Below are 19128 nucleotides of genomic sequence, written 5' to 3'. Positions count from 1 at the left end.
GTAAGTTTTAAGCAAAATTACCTAAACTTTGCGTTGTAATTTTCACTTTTTAGACCCTTTTAGCTAATTAGATATAAGTTGTTGTTCAGCATTGCATAAATATGCTTATTTTATTGAAATATGTAGGTACCAGGGAAAACCTGACGCAGCCATCATACTTCATATTTACTATATAATATTATAAAGGCGAAAGTTTGTGTGTGTGTGTAATATGTTTGTTACTCCTTCACGCAAAAACCACTGGACAGATTTGGCTGAAATTCGGAATGTAGATAGATAATATCCTGGATTAGCACATATGCTACTTTTTATCCCGGAAAATCAAAGAGTTCCCACGGGATTTCGAAAAACCTAAGTCCACGCGGACGAAGTCGCGGGCGTCAGCTAGTTTAAAATATTTCTTCGACACTACCGTGTTCACACAAAAGCCTTTATACTAAAGAAATTTACATTTCAAACGCTAACGTAAAGTCCGTCGTGCAGTTTGAAGTGAACTCCAATACCCTTCCAATACCGTCAAGGAAACTTTGTAAAATGCCCTCATTACCTACGTATATTATAATATAATATCGTACCCCTAGAATCTAGATGAAAATCGTTTCAACTCAAAAAAAACGCTGCGTAGTTACTACACTTTTTCCGTACAAATTAGTCAGGGATCAGAACCTGACGTTATAAGACTAAGATTTTCAGTTGAAACAGTTTTGATCTGAGGGTAAGATACCTATAATGAACCTATAGATTGGCAAGAACATCAGCTTAAAATTTAAAAAATCCCCGACACAAAAACTAGAAAGATAAGAAAACTAGAAAAGAGCTGATAACTTTCAACCGGCTGAACCGATTTTCTTTGATTATAGCTAAGAAAACTCGATCAGGCCTCCTTTCAAACAAAAAAAAAAACTAAATTAAAATCGGTCCATTCGTTTAGGAGCTACAGACAGATACACAGATACACACGTCAAACTTATAACACCCCTTCTTTTGGGTTGGGGGTTAAAAAGGCATTATTAATTAACTAAAGTCAAAAGTATTCGATATCAACAACTTGTTGACACGTGAATTCAATGCAATTTCTCTACTTTCATGGTACAAAGCCCGAGTACCGAAAATCAGTTCAGGCACCACTTATTTGCCTGGAAATTGAATTCTGAAATGCATTGGAGTCGAATCGTTAATTAAAAGTTGACAGACCCACAGTCCTTTTGCACACGGAGCTTGGAATCATTCCAAGTCCAAGCACTTCGCAAAGGAATAAGGACTCTCATGAGAGAGGTATTCAAAACTAGTCCAGCATCCACAGTGTACAGGTCAATGCGCGTCGTAGACTCTTTCAAAAGCGCTATTGTTTTAGCACCTTCGCAACTCACGCTAATTTGTAAAATGTTTTTAAAAGTACAATAGAAAACTTTCTTGGACTTAATGTTTTTTTTTTAACCCCCGACCCAAAAAGAGGGGTGTTATAAGTTTGACGTGTGTATCTGTGTATCTGTCTGTGGCATCGTAGCGCCTAAACGAATGAACCGATTTTAATTTTCTTTTTTTTGTTTGAAAGGTGGCTTGATCGAGAGTGTTCTTAGCTATACTCCAAAAAAATTGGTTCAACCGTTTAAGAGTTATCAGCTCTTTTCTAGTTTTCTTGTAGAAAAGAAGGTTAGATAACCGTTAGGTTCATAATAATATTATGTCAATTGACAAATGTCAAGCTGTCAAGATGGACGTTGCCTAAATACATAATTATTTATTTGAAAATGATGTTTTGGAAAACTCAGATTTTAGATCGTAGGCGCGGAATAGTCCAAGAAAATCAGTTCAGCCGTTTAAAAGTTATCAGGTCTTTTCGGTCTTTTCTAGTTACTGTAACCTTCACTTGTCGGGGGTGTAATAAATTTTTAATTTACACTTGTTAAAGATCTGTCTTTATGGAATAAGAAATCAATTTAAACTTACCAAGTACATCGATGTACAAGTATGATTGAGGATAAGGAACCGGAATGGGTTTGTTTTCGGGCTATTGAATGAATGAATGATTTATTTATTCAATAAAATGTAGATACAATATATTGAAATATTGTCTGATGAGCCTTATACATTTTACCACTGTAACTGGTGTTTGAATATTACCTTAAATTAAATAAAATAAAAATAAAAATGATTATTGATTTAAAATTAATTTGAGGCCTTTTCTCATGAGTTAGTTCCACTTATAATAGCTACTAGCTGATGCTGATGGGGATTTAGGTTTTTGAAATCAAAGGCGGCCTTATTACTAAAAGCGATCTCCTCTAGACGACCTTTCTCTTAAAGAATCTACATCACTGAAACGGGATAGTGCAGCGATAGTATAAAAAAATGGGATAGTTTAAACTAAAAATTGTACATCATAGAGAAAAAGTTTTCATTCTCTGTCCGTAAAGTAGAACAGCATTGTCCTAATGAAATCTGATTGTAGTCAACCGCACGCTGATCCAGCATAAATAAACTCAGGCTGGTTGCGGCTTGCAATGCGAATGCCAAGTCCAGGAATATAATATTTGCGTTGACTGTTATGGTACGGCTTCACTATCGGCATTCGGCAAATAATTCGAGTTCGGGCTCTTACGACAGTTCGGCATTCGGCGAATCAACTAGCCCATACTATTCGGATTATGACGAATATTTTCTTTGCCGAATTTTCAAATAAGTATATTCTGTGACAGCGAACAGTTCTCCGCGTGATGTATTAGATATACAGACATGGCTTGCCCACTGCCATTTGGTTCTACGGATTTTCTCGTTACGAATTTAGTCCCTAAGAGACCCAACATAGGGCTATGTTGGGTATGTAAGAGACACCCAACATATAGGCCTCCATATGACTTTGAATTTGTGGACAGGGCCAACTGTCAGTATCCACATTTCAGCGTCCATACGTCAACACAGGAAAGACTCACTCATTAAATTGGGAGATAATTGCCACAATATCATAAATCATTCGGCAAATCCCGACAGTGGAGTCGTACCATCAGAAAAGCGATGTCCATTGTAAAATGGACTCCAGGCCCGGGATATTCTTATTTAAAGTAGATTTATGTCAGGCCGTTTAAAATGCGCTCAGAAATGGCCTGGTTATTGCGAGATATAAGTTATATTCTGTTAAGGATTCGAGCCATACTGGTTTTATACCAGAATGTTTACCTCCATCTATTCGAGGATAAAATTCTGTTATTTGTATATTATGATCATAGCTTGAAATCGATGACACAGCATTTGTTTGATAAGTAAGATAATATTGTCAGGTCGAATACGGGCTTCAATTCCTTTTAGAATCTTTAAAAAATTGGCGCAGTGCGAGTCGGACTCGTACACGAAGAGTTCCGTACTATCGTATCAGAAATAACACATTTTTTTTTAATTTTCATGGCGGCCATATTAAAATTTTCACTAGTTGTTATGGGGAAATAGAAATACACATTCTGTGAAAAATTATAACCCTCTACTTCTTGCGGTTCACGAGATACAGCCTGCTGACAGACAGACGGACGGACGGACAGACAGATGGACAGACAGCGGAGGCTTAGTAAAGGTCCCGATGGACCCTTCTAGTACGCAACCCTAAAAATATATTGATATAAAAGTTTTACATGAAAACTAATTTTTTAGGTATAGTCACTTTAACTAAAAGTTCTAAAATCGCTTTATAGGTATCAATGCTCTTCCCTTCCATTTCAGAAATTGGAATAGCTTTTATGACTTGAGTGCAAGTCAGATTGAATTATCCAAGCATCCATACAAAATATACACCACCAAGAGATGGCTTTTGTTTTTATTACCCGACTACCCGAGAAAGGAAGGGTTTTATGATTTTAGCAGTCTATGTGTGTATGTATCAGATTCTGTGTGTTCCACCGTAGCGCCTAAACTACTAAGCCGATTTTGATGAATGAGGTGTTTGTTAAACAATTCGTTATTATGATCCGAGTGACATAGGCTACATTTTATACGAAAAAAAATTACCTGAAGGACGTTACATCCAAAAAAGTGGGGGTCTCAAAAAATGTTTTTTGCTATTGTATCGAGTGAGATATCAAATGAAAGAAAACATCGAGAGGAAACCTGCATGCATAAGAGTTCTCTATAAGGTTCTCAAAGGTGTGTGAAGTCTGCCAATCCGCGCCTGGCTATCGTGGTAGATTGGGCCAAACCCCCATTCTTAAAGGAGACCTGTGCTCAGTAGTGAGCTGGCAATGGGTTGGCCGTGATGATGATAGTGTTATAATTGCTATTTAAAAAAAATGCTATATTTGCTATTACGAACTATTCAGGATTTTGCACAACTCTTGTTAGCTATTTGGTTATGCACACAATTTTAATTGCCATTAAAACGGAATTTAATAGTCGGTTTTTTTATTTTCAGTACATTCGATGCCAACTGTGCAATGCTCTATTTATTTATAAAGTTCTATAATTAATAAAGATTTGATCTGAAATTTATAAGTATAGCATTGAATTGACAAAGATAGTTTGTTGGTTAGTCCTTCAATCAAGCCGCAACGTAATTTGTTGCATAGCTATAATTATATATTGTATACCTGGAGAGGTACAGCCTGAAGGCTACTTTTATCTCGAAAAATCAAAGAGTTCCCGCGGAATTTTTGAAAGCCTATATCTACGTGGATGAAGTCGTGAGCATCAGCTAGTAAGTCATGATAAAACAACAGGTCGAGATGGCAATCGGGGTATGAAGCGGGGGGACGCTCCGCACACCCGCGCTATCCCGCACTGGGTTAGCGCGGGGGCTGTGCGGGTGTGCGGGGCGTCCCCACCCGATTGCCATCTCGACTTGTCGCGTACTATAGGAATGGTTTTTGAGATGTTAAAATTGATTCCTCGAGATACAATACAATAACCCTTAGTAATGCATAACTGCGTAACTATCTATAAGTTAAGAGATGTTAATTTACTAGAGCATTAGTTCAAGGCACAAGCAAGAAACTCAGGTGATTCATTGCAGTATATTTGGAATCGTCAAAGCTCTAGGGTTGGTATTGACTCTGACATTTGACCTAGCAAAAGTCGGTCTAAAACAATGTCAACAAGTGTAAATTAAAAATGTATAACACCCCCGACAAGTAAAGGCTACAGTAACTAGAAAAGAGAACTTTCAAACGGCTGAACCTATTTTCTTGGATTATAGCTAAGAACACTCGATCAAGCCACCTTTCAAACAAAAAAAAAAAAAAACTAAATTAAAATTGGTTCATTAGTTTAGGAGCTATGCCACAGACAGATACACACGTTAAACTTATAACACCCCTCTTTTTGGGTCGGGGGTTAAAAAGTCTGACACAAAGATATTACACTCACTCCCACCAATGACTTTCCGACTTTCTTGACAAGGTTTTCTCTTCTATAGAAATCATCTGTATCTCACTGGTTACGCTCAATTGATAAGCCGACGAGGAATGCATAGCGAGCAAACAATAGCGACCTATGCCCCGCGGTCAGTACGATCTCTGAATCATCAAACATTTGAAATGCTAACGTTTGCGTCGAAGTATCAACTATCGGGCTTTAATGTTTACATTATTGAATCAATTATGTCTCTGATCTGACATCATGTTATTGTTCATTACTCTATTAGCTTCTATAAACACCTGAACATACAACTTTAACAGGGCTCTCTCCGTCACTTGTTTCATACAATCGTAGTTCCAATTTCATTTGAATTTGTGTTTTAGATTTTTCTAAAAATATGTAGTTTTAAAATTACAGGGGCTCAAAGATTTGTGTGAAAATTTTTAACTTTGAAACCGAATATTTTAACAGAAATCTGGAAAACCACAGACATAGATATTAGTTTCTAGAATATGTCTGCAAAATTTCATGGACTTTGGTTGCTTAATATTCAAATGAAATTGGAACTACGATTGTATGAAACGAGTGACGGAGAGAGCCCTCTTAACAGCGTAAAAGCACTATTGTAGGTTTGCATAGGTATCCACTCTCTCTCTACGTGTCTCATATAGATATCTATCTATATAGAGATTTATAGACTTGTTGACTAGTTATTCCGATCCAGCCTCCGACGAATAAACTGTGTCATGTGTGGCAAAACAAAAAAAAAAAAAGGTTCCAATCCAGCATAATGCTATATTCCACACACAAGAGCATACAGCGCTGATTTTTAGCCGGGACCCTGATCCGGACCTTGACATGTTTATTTTAGGTTTATGTTTACTATTTTTACTAATTACGTACGGTGTGAGTAAACGGAAGGTGACAAACCGTGCCTTAAACATGAAATGGGAAATGATCCAGACGACTCGGACTAGTTTGTAAATTCCTCCTGAATGTAAACCCACCTCGAATGAATGAATGAATATACTTTTATTGTACACCACAAAATTAGTACAGAAAAACACATACAAAGCTCAACAAAATATAGCAACAATTTGGCGGCCTTATCGCTACCTAGCGATCTCTTCCAGGCAACCAAAATGGTCCAAAGGATATAGCTATAGATAATAATAGAGGTACTAACTTAGAGGTACTCGAACTCGCTGGTAGCTGCAGTTTGCTATGCTGCGGCAATCCAGACGATTTCCAACACAAAACTTGTCTTTCACAACTCAAAAGGTATCTTTAATAATATAATTCAACTCGTGTATAAATAACTTATTGTCAACTTCGTCGAGATCATGGATTCGGAAATAACTCTCGGAACGGACTTCTTACAATTGTTTTTACTGAGCTATACGCTTCGCCGGATCTGTTGTCTCCTTGGAGAAAGTGCGCATAAAAACTTTATCTAACAATTTATTATTATATTTACTTTCTAGTTCGGGATGAACAGTAGGAATGCAGACCTAGATACAAGATTTATTTGCGTTATGCAAGGTAAATTAAATAAGAAGAAAAACGTCTCAATAAGACTTAGGGCGGTTACGCACTCATCCAATCCGAATCCATGAAAATACGTTCCGAAGTAGTCATACTATTTGTATGGTAGCTTACTTCCGTCATCCGATTTATCTACGTCATCCGTGAGAATATCGCGGATGTGCCTCGGATTAAAATCGGACGTATGAAGTAGATATGTCAAAGATCTGAATAGCTTTGATTTGGATCAGAGATCGGATTAGTGCGTAAGCATTATCCGCGTTCAGTACGAGTTTTTATACCCGTGTTTTCACGGACTCGGATCTGTTACTGTTTTGATACATAAATGACAATGTTTATTAAGTCGAGATCATTAATTAATAAACTTAATAGTATCGATTTTCTTGGCATAATAATGCAGCGGCCTACCAATCTAACTAAAGCGCTGCAGACCTAACAACTATAAAGTACAGACCTACTTTACTGTTGAAAATTTTGCGCTCCGAAATTGTTTTAGCCATTAGCATAAAGCGTAAACATTTTCCTAAAATGTATCCAGTACCTACTTATATTACAAATATTAATATTTACTATTTAGGCGCTTTGCAGATGGAGCAACTTCAGTTTAAGAAACTATTAATTTTTTAAGAGTTGCTAGTTGCTACAACCAAATAGCCCGGTTTATTGTTGCCGCAATTTTTATGGAAATCTGTGAGCAACTTTGTTGAGTTGCTCGATCTACGTACATCGATAACGGATATCGAAGAAGCAGCACTTGTTCCTATTACGTCTCTCTCTTATTACGTCGCCGCCATCGACGGCGTCAACAACGACAAACTATTCACACCAATCGTCAGTTTTGAATTGAATTCTAGAGTTGCTAGTTGCAGCAATTAGGAACTAACTTAGTCATTAATTGCAGCAACTGAAAACTGTCATCGATCACCAGAACCGGAACTCAAGTTGCTACGTGTGTACCGTTCCATTGAGATATATGTAAACGGCTATTTGCCAGTTGCTGCAATAATTGCTCTATCTGCAAAGCGCCTTACATTACGTAAATGTTCGAATTTTCCGTACATCACGTACTCGTATCTGCATCAAATATTTACACGAAATGCCGTCAAAGCGACACAATTCACAAAGCATATTTGTGCCTAATCCCGACATCCTGTGCCGCTGGAACAGAAATATGCTCCTACTATGTATTTACACTGTAATTGACATAATTGAATCTTTGTTTACTGCTTCAACATTCAAAAAAATATTGATGTTCAAGTTATGAGCCTCGAAAGATTCCTATTTTTAACTCCCGACCCAAAAAGAGGGGTGTTATAAGTTTTACGTGTGTATCTGTGTATCTGTCTGTGGCATCGTAGCGCCTAAACGAATGAACCGATTTTAATTTAGTTTTTTTTTAAACACTAAAATGACAACTTTGTGCGTAAACAGATAAGATTAGCAGTATGATAGTTCTAAAACAATTTAACTTTAACTATAGTTTATTTATTCATTAGTTATAATAACTTTACGTTGCAGACATAGTAGTTTTTTCTCAAAATACTTTTCCCGAAACTTTTCGCGCGCTCTATTTCGGTGATAATCATCGTGGCCAAAACATTCGCCTCCGCACAGATGGTGAAGGGAAGGGTCGGCCGGCGCATCTTTATACTGGGGATCTCTATCTCACACCATGTTAGGTGAAATAGCAAACAGATTACCCACGCGCGCCGGCAATTTCGGTCGAGCGTCCCCTTAATTAGTGTCGGGAGTGAAACATGCATAGAGATTCTGAGTATGTCTTGGGGATCTATATGGTGTTCCGTGTAATTAGGAGGGCGGTGGTCAGTGCATAGTGCATGCTGTAGGTTGCGCCAATGCAGATTAGATAAACCAAGTTCTCAGCAGAACTGCTGTTCCTTATGTATAATTGAATTCCACAAAGTAACGCCTGTTCCTATCCAAAATTACTTCAACGATGTCATAAATTTGTACAGCAATTGGCGTAATTGAATCTTGAATTGTAAATGGTTGTGATGCGACGTTTATTTCATTTAACTTACGAGTAGTTACATTCCGCTAGTGATGCGGTAGTGTTTGTTGAATAAACTTGTGTTTGGTTATTTAGGTTTGCGATGTTGACTTAAGTGTGAATCAGTATTATGAAGGACCCTTAGGCCAAAGATAATCTAGCGGAAATTCGGCAAGCGGAAGTCCGCTCGAACAACTGCGCGACAAATCTGAGCGGAAATTCTGCTTCGATTGTGCGACGTTGCGTTGGTAGAGCACCCGGCAGGAAAGATTACGCATTAATTTTAGAAAGAGATAAAATCGGCAGCGTCGTCTGTCACTCATACTAAAGTCCACGATTAGTTGTGAAACTTGTAACAAAACCTGGATGGTTAGCCTTAAACTATCATCAGGCGTTAAATGTAGGCTATGAAACGACTAGATATGCGACCCAAGTCGTCGTGGCAGCTCGACAAAGAGTTTTTAATTATTTAAAAAGCTTTGATTTCACGTCAGCCCTAGTGCTCAAATCCATATCCATACTAGTATTATAAACGCGAAAGTGTGTCTGTCTGTCTGTCTGTCTGTCTGCTATCTTTTCATGGCCCAACAGTTTAACCGATTCTGACGAAAGGTACAGAGTTAGCTTATATCCCAGGGCATACATCTGTCTCGTTTTAACGTCTAAGCAAAGTCAAAGTAAGCTCTATAGATTTCAACCTAAGTGCATCCCAAAGATCCCTTGTCCTCTCTTCTCACTATAATCTTTACTATGAGGATTGAAATGCGTTCCAGACTCACCAAATGAACTCTTAGAATTTTGGATGTAATTGTGTAACTTTGTAAGTATTTGTCCGTTTATCTCTTAAGTCAGTGGCATAGTTGACGTAATTGTACTATCTTTATTACTTTACTGTGATAATGTAGTATCTTGTATGGTAATCTGTTCTTTGACCTTTGAGCTATGACTTTCTTCGTACCGTAACTTAATTTGGTGGATGGTTTCGGCGCGTATTCTTTTTGTCTCAGCCATGGACATCCAGTTCTGGATACAGGTTTCTAGCAAGAATGTGTCCAGCAGCTTCCTACGATTCATTTTCGCCACTTGCCTGTCTTCTTATTGGTGGTCTATCAACATTGCATTTTCCGATCGGTACAGGCCCGTCACACCTTGGACACTGGGACTTCAACGTCCTTCGAGCTATGTTCCCCGCCCATTGCCACTTCAGCTTCGCAAGGATTTAGTCTCTTCTGAACTTTTCTCTATCTTCTCATTACGATTTTTTAGCTTTCGGTACATTGCCACGAAGAAATCAATGACGAATCTCTTTCTGACAAGTGTTTTGCGTACTGCTGCATCAACGCTTCCTATAGAGTAGTAAATAAAATAATAATAATAATAGCGGGCAAACGAGCAGGCGGATCACCTGATGTTTAGTGATTACCGCCGCCCATAAACATTTGCAGTACCCAGTATTAGGTCGTTCCCCAAAAATTTCCAGTGAATTAAATTTTAAATGGACTGGATTTAAACGCGAAATAAATCAGCACAAATTAAAAACCAATTTGGAGCAAATCTTTTAGTTGGATAATTCCTTTGAATGGATTTTTCGCAGCGCTCTAGTGCGACTTAATGCAAATTGCATTTTCATCCTGCTTTTGTGTAAATAGTGGCTATGCTGGCATAACCAGAGCCTCCATTTTGAAATGAAGCCTCCCCGAGAGCTCTGTGGAGGATATTCAACTCTTCCTACACAAATATAAATAAAAATTATACACATTTTTTATTTTGTTTTGAAATAACTAAAGAATTTTAATGTTACTCAACTTTTTCCATTTATCTGTGGTTACGAATGCTAGGCGTCTAGCTTAATAGGGAAGAGCACCTTTGATACCAGGGCTCTTTATAATACTTCCATAATAAATTGCTAAATTATGAACTACGGAAAATGTATGGAGTTGTCAGCAGTTCCGTGATAGGTAAACGTATTATAAATAAAGTATACAGATTTTTATTTCTGTATCACACTAATATTATAAAGGCGAAAGTTTGTATGTGTGTGTGTGTGTGTGTGTGTTTGTTACTTCTTCACGCAAAAACTACTGGACGGATTGGACTTAAATTTAGACTGGAGATAGATTATACCCTGGATTAGCACATAGGCTACTTTTTATCCCGGAAAATCAAAGAGTTCCCACAAGATTTTTCAAAAACCTACATCCACGCGAACGAAGTCGCGGGCATCAGCTAGTACTTTAAATATTCGTACTGTACTGTGTATGACCGACCAGAATTCTAGAATAGAAGCGCCAGATATAAAGGATCATAGTAAATATTACAAACTCAGGGATTTCCTAAAAACTAAGGATTTTATGTCGTCTATCACTTATGTAGACGTCGTTTTGTTAAATCGATTTCTGTCAAGGTTCAAGGAAGTTAAGGTCAAAGGTACACCAGTCTACAATTTTCTTCACTATAGGCGAATGCCTTAGAGTTTTTTCTTTGTTGTTATTGGTATACTGCTATTTTTGTATTCCTTGTCCTTAATACAGATATTCAGTATGTACGACCAATCAGAATGCTAGAATAGAAGTGCCAGAAATAAAGGATTACACCTACTCGTATCACGATCTCACTTCTCAGTGATTTCCAAAAGTATAAGCAGTTTCACGTCGTCTATCAGTTAGTTTTCAGTTGTTATAAGAGTAAATTTTTTGTTACATCGATTCAGTCAAGGTCCAGGGAAGATAAGGTCAAAGGTAAACCAGTCTACAATTTTCCTTACCATAGGCGAATGCCCTAAAGTCTTTTCTTTGTTGTTATTGAAACTGTTATTTTTGTTTTCTTTGTTCTTAGTATTCAGTATGCACGACGTACGTGCCTGTACTAATTTTTTGTTGATAAATATAATAGGTGTATTGCAACCAGTGCGTTCGCGATAATAGGTACCTCATTGTTCCGTGGATATACTTACCTAGATTGGATGTTATAATCGAACCAAACCTCCATTGTGGAAGTGGTGCGTGAAATTAATTGTTAAATTTTGTTGCAAGAATTTTCAAAGAGTTATTTTTAGAAATTCTATCGGTCACGGTTCAAGTAGAAGAGAGGAATATCAAAGTGATTTTCTTTTTATATTTCTAGCTTTTAGTTAATATGGCCATTTCTCAGACGTCCAAAATTCGTGATTTCGATCACTAAATCTGAATCCGAACGTATTTCCGAGCAAAACGGCCTAAAACTGTGCTAAAATTGAGCCCTTTCGTGATATCGATCAAAACGGTACATTTACGAAAGCTTTAACATCTGTCAAACAGTTATTTGTTACTGGTGTTGAATTTTGTGCAACTACATTGTTTTGTTCGCCAGCTTGTCAACCGCTCCCGGAGATGAAATTAATTTTTTCCCTATGAAATTTAGTTAATTTAGAAGACGATTTCTTTCATTAGTTTATTACCTATTATATAAATCTCTCGATATTCTTTGTATTAATCATCGTACATCAAAGTTCGTGATTTCGGCCACAGAGTACAAATCCAAACTGTTAAGCAAACGAAACGGCCTAAAACTATGCTAACATTGATATTGAGCAAAACGGCACAATTACAGTAAAGTTTCAACTGCTGTCATTCTGTTTTTGCTCGTCGTGTTGAATTTCGTGCAATTATACCATTTTGTTCGCCAGCCCCTAAATTGTCAACGCTTACGGAGTTGAAATCAGTTTTTTTCTATGAGTTTTAGGTATTACCTAATATATCGTACACACACACCATCATAAGAACAATTATTGGAGAATGAAGAACATAGGTTTTACATATATATCCCACTTTCCAACGCAGTGGTGTCACCTATGTGGTGTTCACCACTATATCTTCAGTGGGTACATTATTGCTCTACTAAAACACACGCATGTTTCTTCTATGAATTTGTGTGCACCTAAGTTCTGCTACATCTAAAAAAAAACCTTAAAAAGTGAAGAATTTTTTTTAGAACCTGGCCTGGAGCTAGGCAGACCTTGAACGTATGTGTGGATAAGACCTAATACGCACTGTTGATTAGTTGTTCGGCGACTAGTCGACAGTGCGTATTGCGTCTACGTCTAGGGCTGAGATCTAAAGAGCACACTTTGACTAAGCTCAGACTTAAGACACTGTTAAAACGAGACAGCGTTATACCGCTGGCATAAATCTGTCTCGTTTTAACTGAAACTTAAGTCTAAGCAAAGTCAAAGTGCGCTCTATAGATTTCAACCTAAGTGATAAAATAGATCGTCTATTTTAGTCAATTGTGTGACGTGTCAAAACATCACACTCTGATTACATGCTCTCTTAATTTTAGGCAACATCATAAAAAAGTCTCTACCTAAGTTCTCAGTGGCGTTCTCGTGAGTTAGTTGCCTATTTACTGGCAGATCATAATAAATGAGCATTCAGCTATTTCAGTTAGGATAAGCAGTGCCTTATGCCTCTATAACCTGCCACTGCGTAGTTCTGTCTGGTGTTAATTTTTTTTTTGTTTTAGGTTGGGATGCAAAGGGCGAGGGCGAGAAGGCGCCCTTCTTACGAAACGAGCCCGTGAAACTGACGCCAGCCTGGGAGGGCTCCAACCTGCCCAATGACACACTTAACTTGAAAGGTAACTACCACCATCATTCTAAAACCATTAAATTTCTAAATACATATCAAAAATTGTGGGACCGGCAGGATTCGAACCTGCATCTTCTGGGAATCGCGCCAGATGCCTTGACCATTAGCCCACAGTTCGCCTCGCTGCTAGCGCCGAAATTCGAGATATGTATGTTCATCAGTTCACCCAATCTTGAAGCGACTGTTACCGACCGCAATTTTTGATATGTATTTAAAAATTTATTTAGAAATTTCCTTGTGTGTGGGTAAAACACTATCATAAAAAATTATAAATAGTAAAATCAGTAAGGTTGAAATCTATAGAGCGCACTTAGACTTTGCTTAGACTTAAGTTTCAGTTAAAACGAGACAGATTTATTCCAGCGGTATAACGCTGTCTCGTTTTAACAGTGTCTTAAGTCTGAGCAAAGACAAAGTGCGCACTGTAGATCTAAGTCAAGAGTGAAGCCACACATGCGTTGCGATGCGTTGCGTTGGTGGTTCCGCTGCGTCATCCTACATAGAAATCGCTGTACCATGCCGCACGATGCGTTCCGATGTTGTGCGGTGCACCGCACGCGCGACGGACTTGGGAGCAGAAAGACGAAGCGGGGAGGGGTAGTGCGATGCAGCGCCATACTTTCTGCCGCAGCGACAACGTATATAGTACGCGACAGATTGAGATGGCAATCGGGGTACGAGGCGGGGGAGAGACCCCGTGCACCCGCACGTCACCCGTAACGGGTTAGCGCGGGGGCTATGCGTGTGTGGACATGGGCTATTTTTTATCCTGAAAAATCAAAGAGTTCCCACAGAATTCTTTAGAAAACCTAAATCCACGCGGACGAAGTCGCGGCCATCATCTAGTTTTTAATAAAACAAAGAAAACCGGAGAGTAACTACATTGATAAGTACGTTAACATCTCAATATTCAATTAGCTTTATGTACCGTATTGCTTCATTCATCACGCGCTCTCGAAATAGATCACATTAGCAACGGAACGAGGCGGGCTTCTAGCAATTTATTTAACGGCTAACTAGTTGCCTTTCATTGATTACCGGGGCAATGTTATATTGTATCCCAGCGCCTCTATTGGGGTCTTCTTTGAGAAAAGGACTTTATGAGAAAAGAACATTTTGAGGAAAAGACATTATGAGAAATGACAAAAAGGTCATTATGAGAAAGGACATTTTGAGAATATTATATTCCTTTATAGATTTAGAAATATTTTTTATTCAATTAAACTTTTACCAGTACTTTTGTATCGTCAAACGCATTCTACCACTGGTTCGGAAAGCCTTTTCTACCGATAAGAACCAGCAAGAAACTCGGCGGTTGCTCTTTACATTGTATTCCATATTTCTAACCATAAATTAATGGTCTCTAAACAACATAAGTATCGAATAAACTCTTTAAAATTGTGTTGTTCCTTTTGTATTTTAATTTCCAATCTACTCTACTCTATAATATGTATAAGTTATTAACTTAATTAATACTAATTAATTACTAGGTATATTAAACATAAATTATATTTAAATATCAAGCAAGGTGAATATTAATTTCCTGACAGAAGATTTATATCATTCAGATTTGAATAAAAATTTAATAATTATATAACATTTTAATAATTATAATATTTACTTAGGTCTTTATAAGCACATTTATATTTAACACGGGTAATCATCATCATCATGATCAACCCATTTCCGCCCCACTACTGAGTACGGGTCTCCTCTCAGAATGAGAAGGGTTTAGGCCATAGTCCGCCACGCTGGCCCAATGCGGATTGGCAGACTTCACACACCTTTAAGAACATGGAGAACTCTCAGGCATGCAGGTTTCCTCACGATGTTTTCCTTCACCGTTAAAGCAAGTGATATTTAATTGCTTAAAACGCACATAACTGAAAAGTTAGTGGTGCGTGCCCGGGATCGAACCCCCGACCTAAATATAAAAAAATATATAAAAGATCTGGTTTTCAAATTACCTCTAAATGACTAGGCTGGTGTCAAGGGTATTCAACCATTAGTAATGCTTATGGTTTATTAAATTAAAAATATTTAAAACATATGTGTTTTTCAAATTACCTCTAGATGACCACACGTGTCAAGGTTATTCAACTAGGAGTAATGCTTATGATTTATTAAATTAAAAATATTTAAAAGATATTTATTTTTAAAATTACCTCTAGATGGCCAGGCTTGGTGTGAAGGTTATTCAATCAGGAGTAATGCTTATGATTTATTAAATTAAAAAATATTTAAAAGATATGTGTTTTTCAAATTACCTCTAGATGACCACGCTGGTATCAAGGTTATTCAATCAATGTGGTTATGAAACCAAAAACTTGCATATTTTCATTATATTAGTCTAGAAACAACTTGGTCCAGTACGAGTCTAAACGACGTAGACAATTTAATCCTAAGAAAGCTAAGAAAATTTATCCTGGGGTGAAAAATAGGGGTTTAAAATTGTAGTCCTAAAAAAAACTGGTCAAGTGAGAGTCTGACTCGCACACGTAAGGTTCCGTACAAGATATACGTAGCTAACTCTAATGTACACTGCAAGTTTATGTGATTTAGTAAATTAATTTTTTTGTGAACACATTTTAATTTTTTTTTTGTGATGTAACCACAAATTCAGTTTTCGGATTTTTTCCTTGTGCAATGACCTACCTATCTGCCTTTCATGATTCTAGGTCAACGGGAAGTATAGGGTTTCTTGACAGACACGACAGACAGACAGACAACAAAGGATGGTAAAGGGTTCTTTTTTTCCTTTTCAGGTACGGAACCCTAAAAATTAAAAGCCGTGCAATTTAACAAAAACTTGTAATTATATTAAATACAAAAAAAAAAACTTATTAACACAAAAAAAATAGTGCTAATATTTAAGTTACAAGACATAGATTCTACACTTTAAACATGAATAAATTAAACATTAATGAACAGTGCGTATTATTTATTAGTGTAAAAAATTATGTGCTCAGTAAGTATATTATTTTAGCCGTTTATACAATTTGTTGCTAAGCAGTTTTAGGTTTTAGTAGGTAATATTATAAATGCGGTAATAATATAAATTATAAATGTAATTTTTTTTTCTCTCGTCTGGCTTTACACAGATTAGCCAATGTCACGTTTGTAGTTATTTACAAGTTAGGGAAACTAAATAAGTATGGACCTTGTCTGTGCCGGCGCTCGCCGACACACGCGCGGTGTCTCCTTTTGGAGCGCTGCCCAGTCAGTTCCATTATCAAAAAACACCAGCAAAACAAAAAAAAAAAAACACTCCAACAAGTGTAAATTAAAAATTTTCAACACCCCCGACAAATCATTTTCAAATAAATAATTATGTATATCTAGGCAACGTCCATCTTGACAGCTTGACATTTGTCAATTGACACTTGAATATTATGAACCTAATAAGGGTTATCTAACCTTCTTTTCTACAAGAAAACTAGAAAATAGCTGATAACTTTTAAACGGCTGAACCAATTTTTTTGGATTATAGCTAAGAACACTCTTGATCAAGCCACCTTTCAAACAAAAAAAAGTAAATTAAAATCGGTTCATTCGTTTAGGCGCTACGATGCCATAGACAGATACACAGATACACAGATACACAGACACACAGATACACACGTCAAACTCACGAGGGTGTTATACACCCCTCTTTTTGGGTCGGGGGTTAAAAAGGCACCGCACGCGCGCCAGCAAAAGCCAACACAGACGAAGTCCCTGTAATCTTTTCACGATTGATGTAGGACCGATCTTGTTTTATTATTACTGTCAACTAGATGATGCCCCGCGACTTCGTCCGCGTGGATTTAGTTTTTTCGACCCCGCGGGAACTCTTTGATTTTGTGGGATAAAAATTAGCCTATGTCACTCTGATTTTTTGTATGAAAAAAAATCACGTCGATCCTTTGCTCCGTTGTGGCGTGATTGACGGACAAACTACCAAACCAAAAAACAAACACTTTCGCATTTTTTATAATAATATGGGTAGTGAATAGTGATACCTATAGTAGGTACGCGACAGGTCGAGATGGCAATCGGGGTGCGGACGCCTCGCACACCCGCACAGCCTCCGCGCTAACCCGGTGCGGTGGTTGACGTGCGGGTGTGTGGGGTGTCCCTCCGCCTCATACCCCGATTGTCATCTTAACCTGTCGCATAGTATATGTAGTCTAATATGGAATTTGCCAGCTGAACAGATGGGCCCGTGGAGCCGTGTTCTTGAATAAAGCGCCATAACCATTATTTATCGCTAGGCACGAGGTACTGTAACATTTTTCACTGCAATGCGTGAGCTTGCGGCCGTTTCGCTGCGGAAAACGGTTTTATGGCAAACTTTCCTAAATTAAATGTTGCCATTCAACTTCCTACCGCATTTTGTAATAAACGAAAAGAACAAGTAATAAACCATTTCCATAACTTCGCTACGATAAATAAAATTCTGTAGGCATGAGCGTGATGTGCCCGCGACTTCGTTCGCGTGGATATAAGTTGGTTTTTAAAAAATCCTTGGCAACTCTTTGATTTTCTGGGATAAAAATTAGCCTATGTCCGTCGGGATGCAAGCTATCTGTGTACCAATTTCCGTCAAAATCGGCTAAGCGAATGAACTGTTAAAAAGGTAACAGACAGACAGACACACTTTCGAATCACATCACACTTCACACTAATATTATAAAGGCGAAAGTTTGTGTGTATAAAGGCGAAAGTTTGTGTGTGTGTATGTTTGTTACTCCTTCACGCAAAAACTACTGGACGAATAATAATTTGGCTGGAAATGGAGATAGATAATGTCCTGGATTAGCACATAAACTACTTTTTATCCCGGGAAATCAAAGAGTTCCCTCGGGATTCCAAAAACCTAAATCAACGCGGACGAAATCGCGGGCATCAGCTAGTTTATTATATTAGTTTGATTAGTATGGATATTATAGGCAGCTAAACTGTTACGAAGCTAATATTTTCGGAATAAAAAGTAGCCTATGTCCGTCTCTTTGAAGCAAGCTACCTCTGTAACTTTCATCTTAGTGGATGGACCGTGAAAAGTTCATAGACAGACATACTTGCGCAGTTATAATTATCATCATCATTGTCAACAGATTGCCGTCCACTGTCGTATGTATATAGATCTCTTGTAGGGACTTCCACGTGCCACGATTTTGCGCCGCCTGAATCCAGCGGCTCTCTCCGACTTGTTTGATGTCGTCTATACTAGTGGAAGGTCCTGCACTTTCCGGTGCGAGGTCGCCATTCTAGTACCCCAAACCCCAGCTCTCGCATTTATAATATTAGTATGGATTTATAGGCTGAGCTAAACTGCTTTTGTATGCAAATTTTCTCTATGGTAGAATTTCATGGAGAATTGACGTTTGGTCTAAAAGTCAATTTAAAGTCAAACGCTATCGAGGAGAATTTTTGTAATTTCATGGGGATCTTCAGTGATGCAAAAAAATAATTACATTGTGAATTCTTCGAAATACTGACTTATAGTTGAAAAACAGATTAATTTAAACTAAATAAGCATAGGTTGAACAGCTCATTGCGAAACAAGAACCATCGCAAGTCTATATCGTTTCGTTTTGAACTAAAGTTTTCATAAAAGAACAAAAATAT

General features: G+C 37.6%; 1 protein-coding gene across 4 annotated transcripts in view; it reads left to right on the top strand.

Annotated features, from left to right (window-relative positions):
- The window catches only part of LOC123877884 (equilibrative nucleoside transporter 1), a 42136-nt gene that overhangs the window by 11519 nt on the left and 11489 nt on the right, over positions 1 to 19128 (top strand). Inside the window, exons 1-2 of one of the 4 annotated variants that reach the window (XM_045924827.1) lie at positions 11133 to 11320; positions 13394 to 13507. In XM_045924827.1, the coding sequence (XP_045780783.1) occupies positions 11152 to 11320; positions 13394 to 13507 (283 nt within the window). In that variant the 5' untranslated portion in view covers positions 11133 to 11151. Of the gene's footprint in view, positions 1 to 11132; positions 11321 to 11818; positions 11993 to 13393; positions 13508 to 19128 lie in introns of those variants that run through there. The other 3 variants (XM_045924830.1, XM_045924829.1, XM_045924828.1) reach the window with 3 other exon arrangements.

Source organism: Maniola jurtina, chromosome 24 (assembly GCF_905333055.1).
Source record: "Maniola jurtina chromosome 24, ilManJurt1.1, whole genome shotgun sequence".
Lineage (NCBI taxonomy): Eukaryota > Metazoa > Arthropoda > Insecta > Lepidoptera > Nymphalidae > Maniola > Maniola jurtina.
Note: the sequence above shows the minus strand (reverse complement) of the source record. Positions and strands in the feature narration are given on the sequence as shown.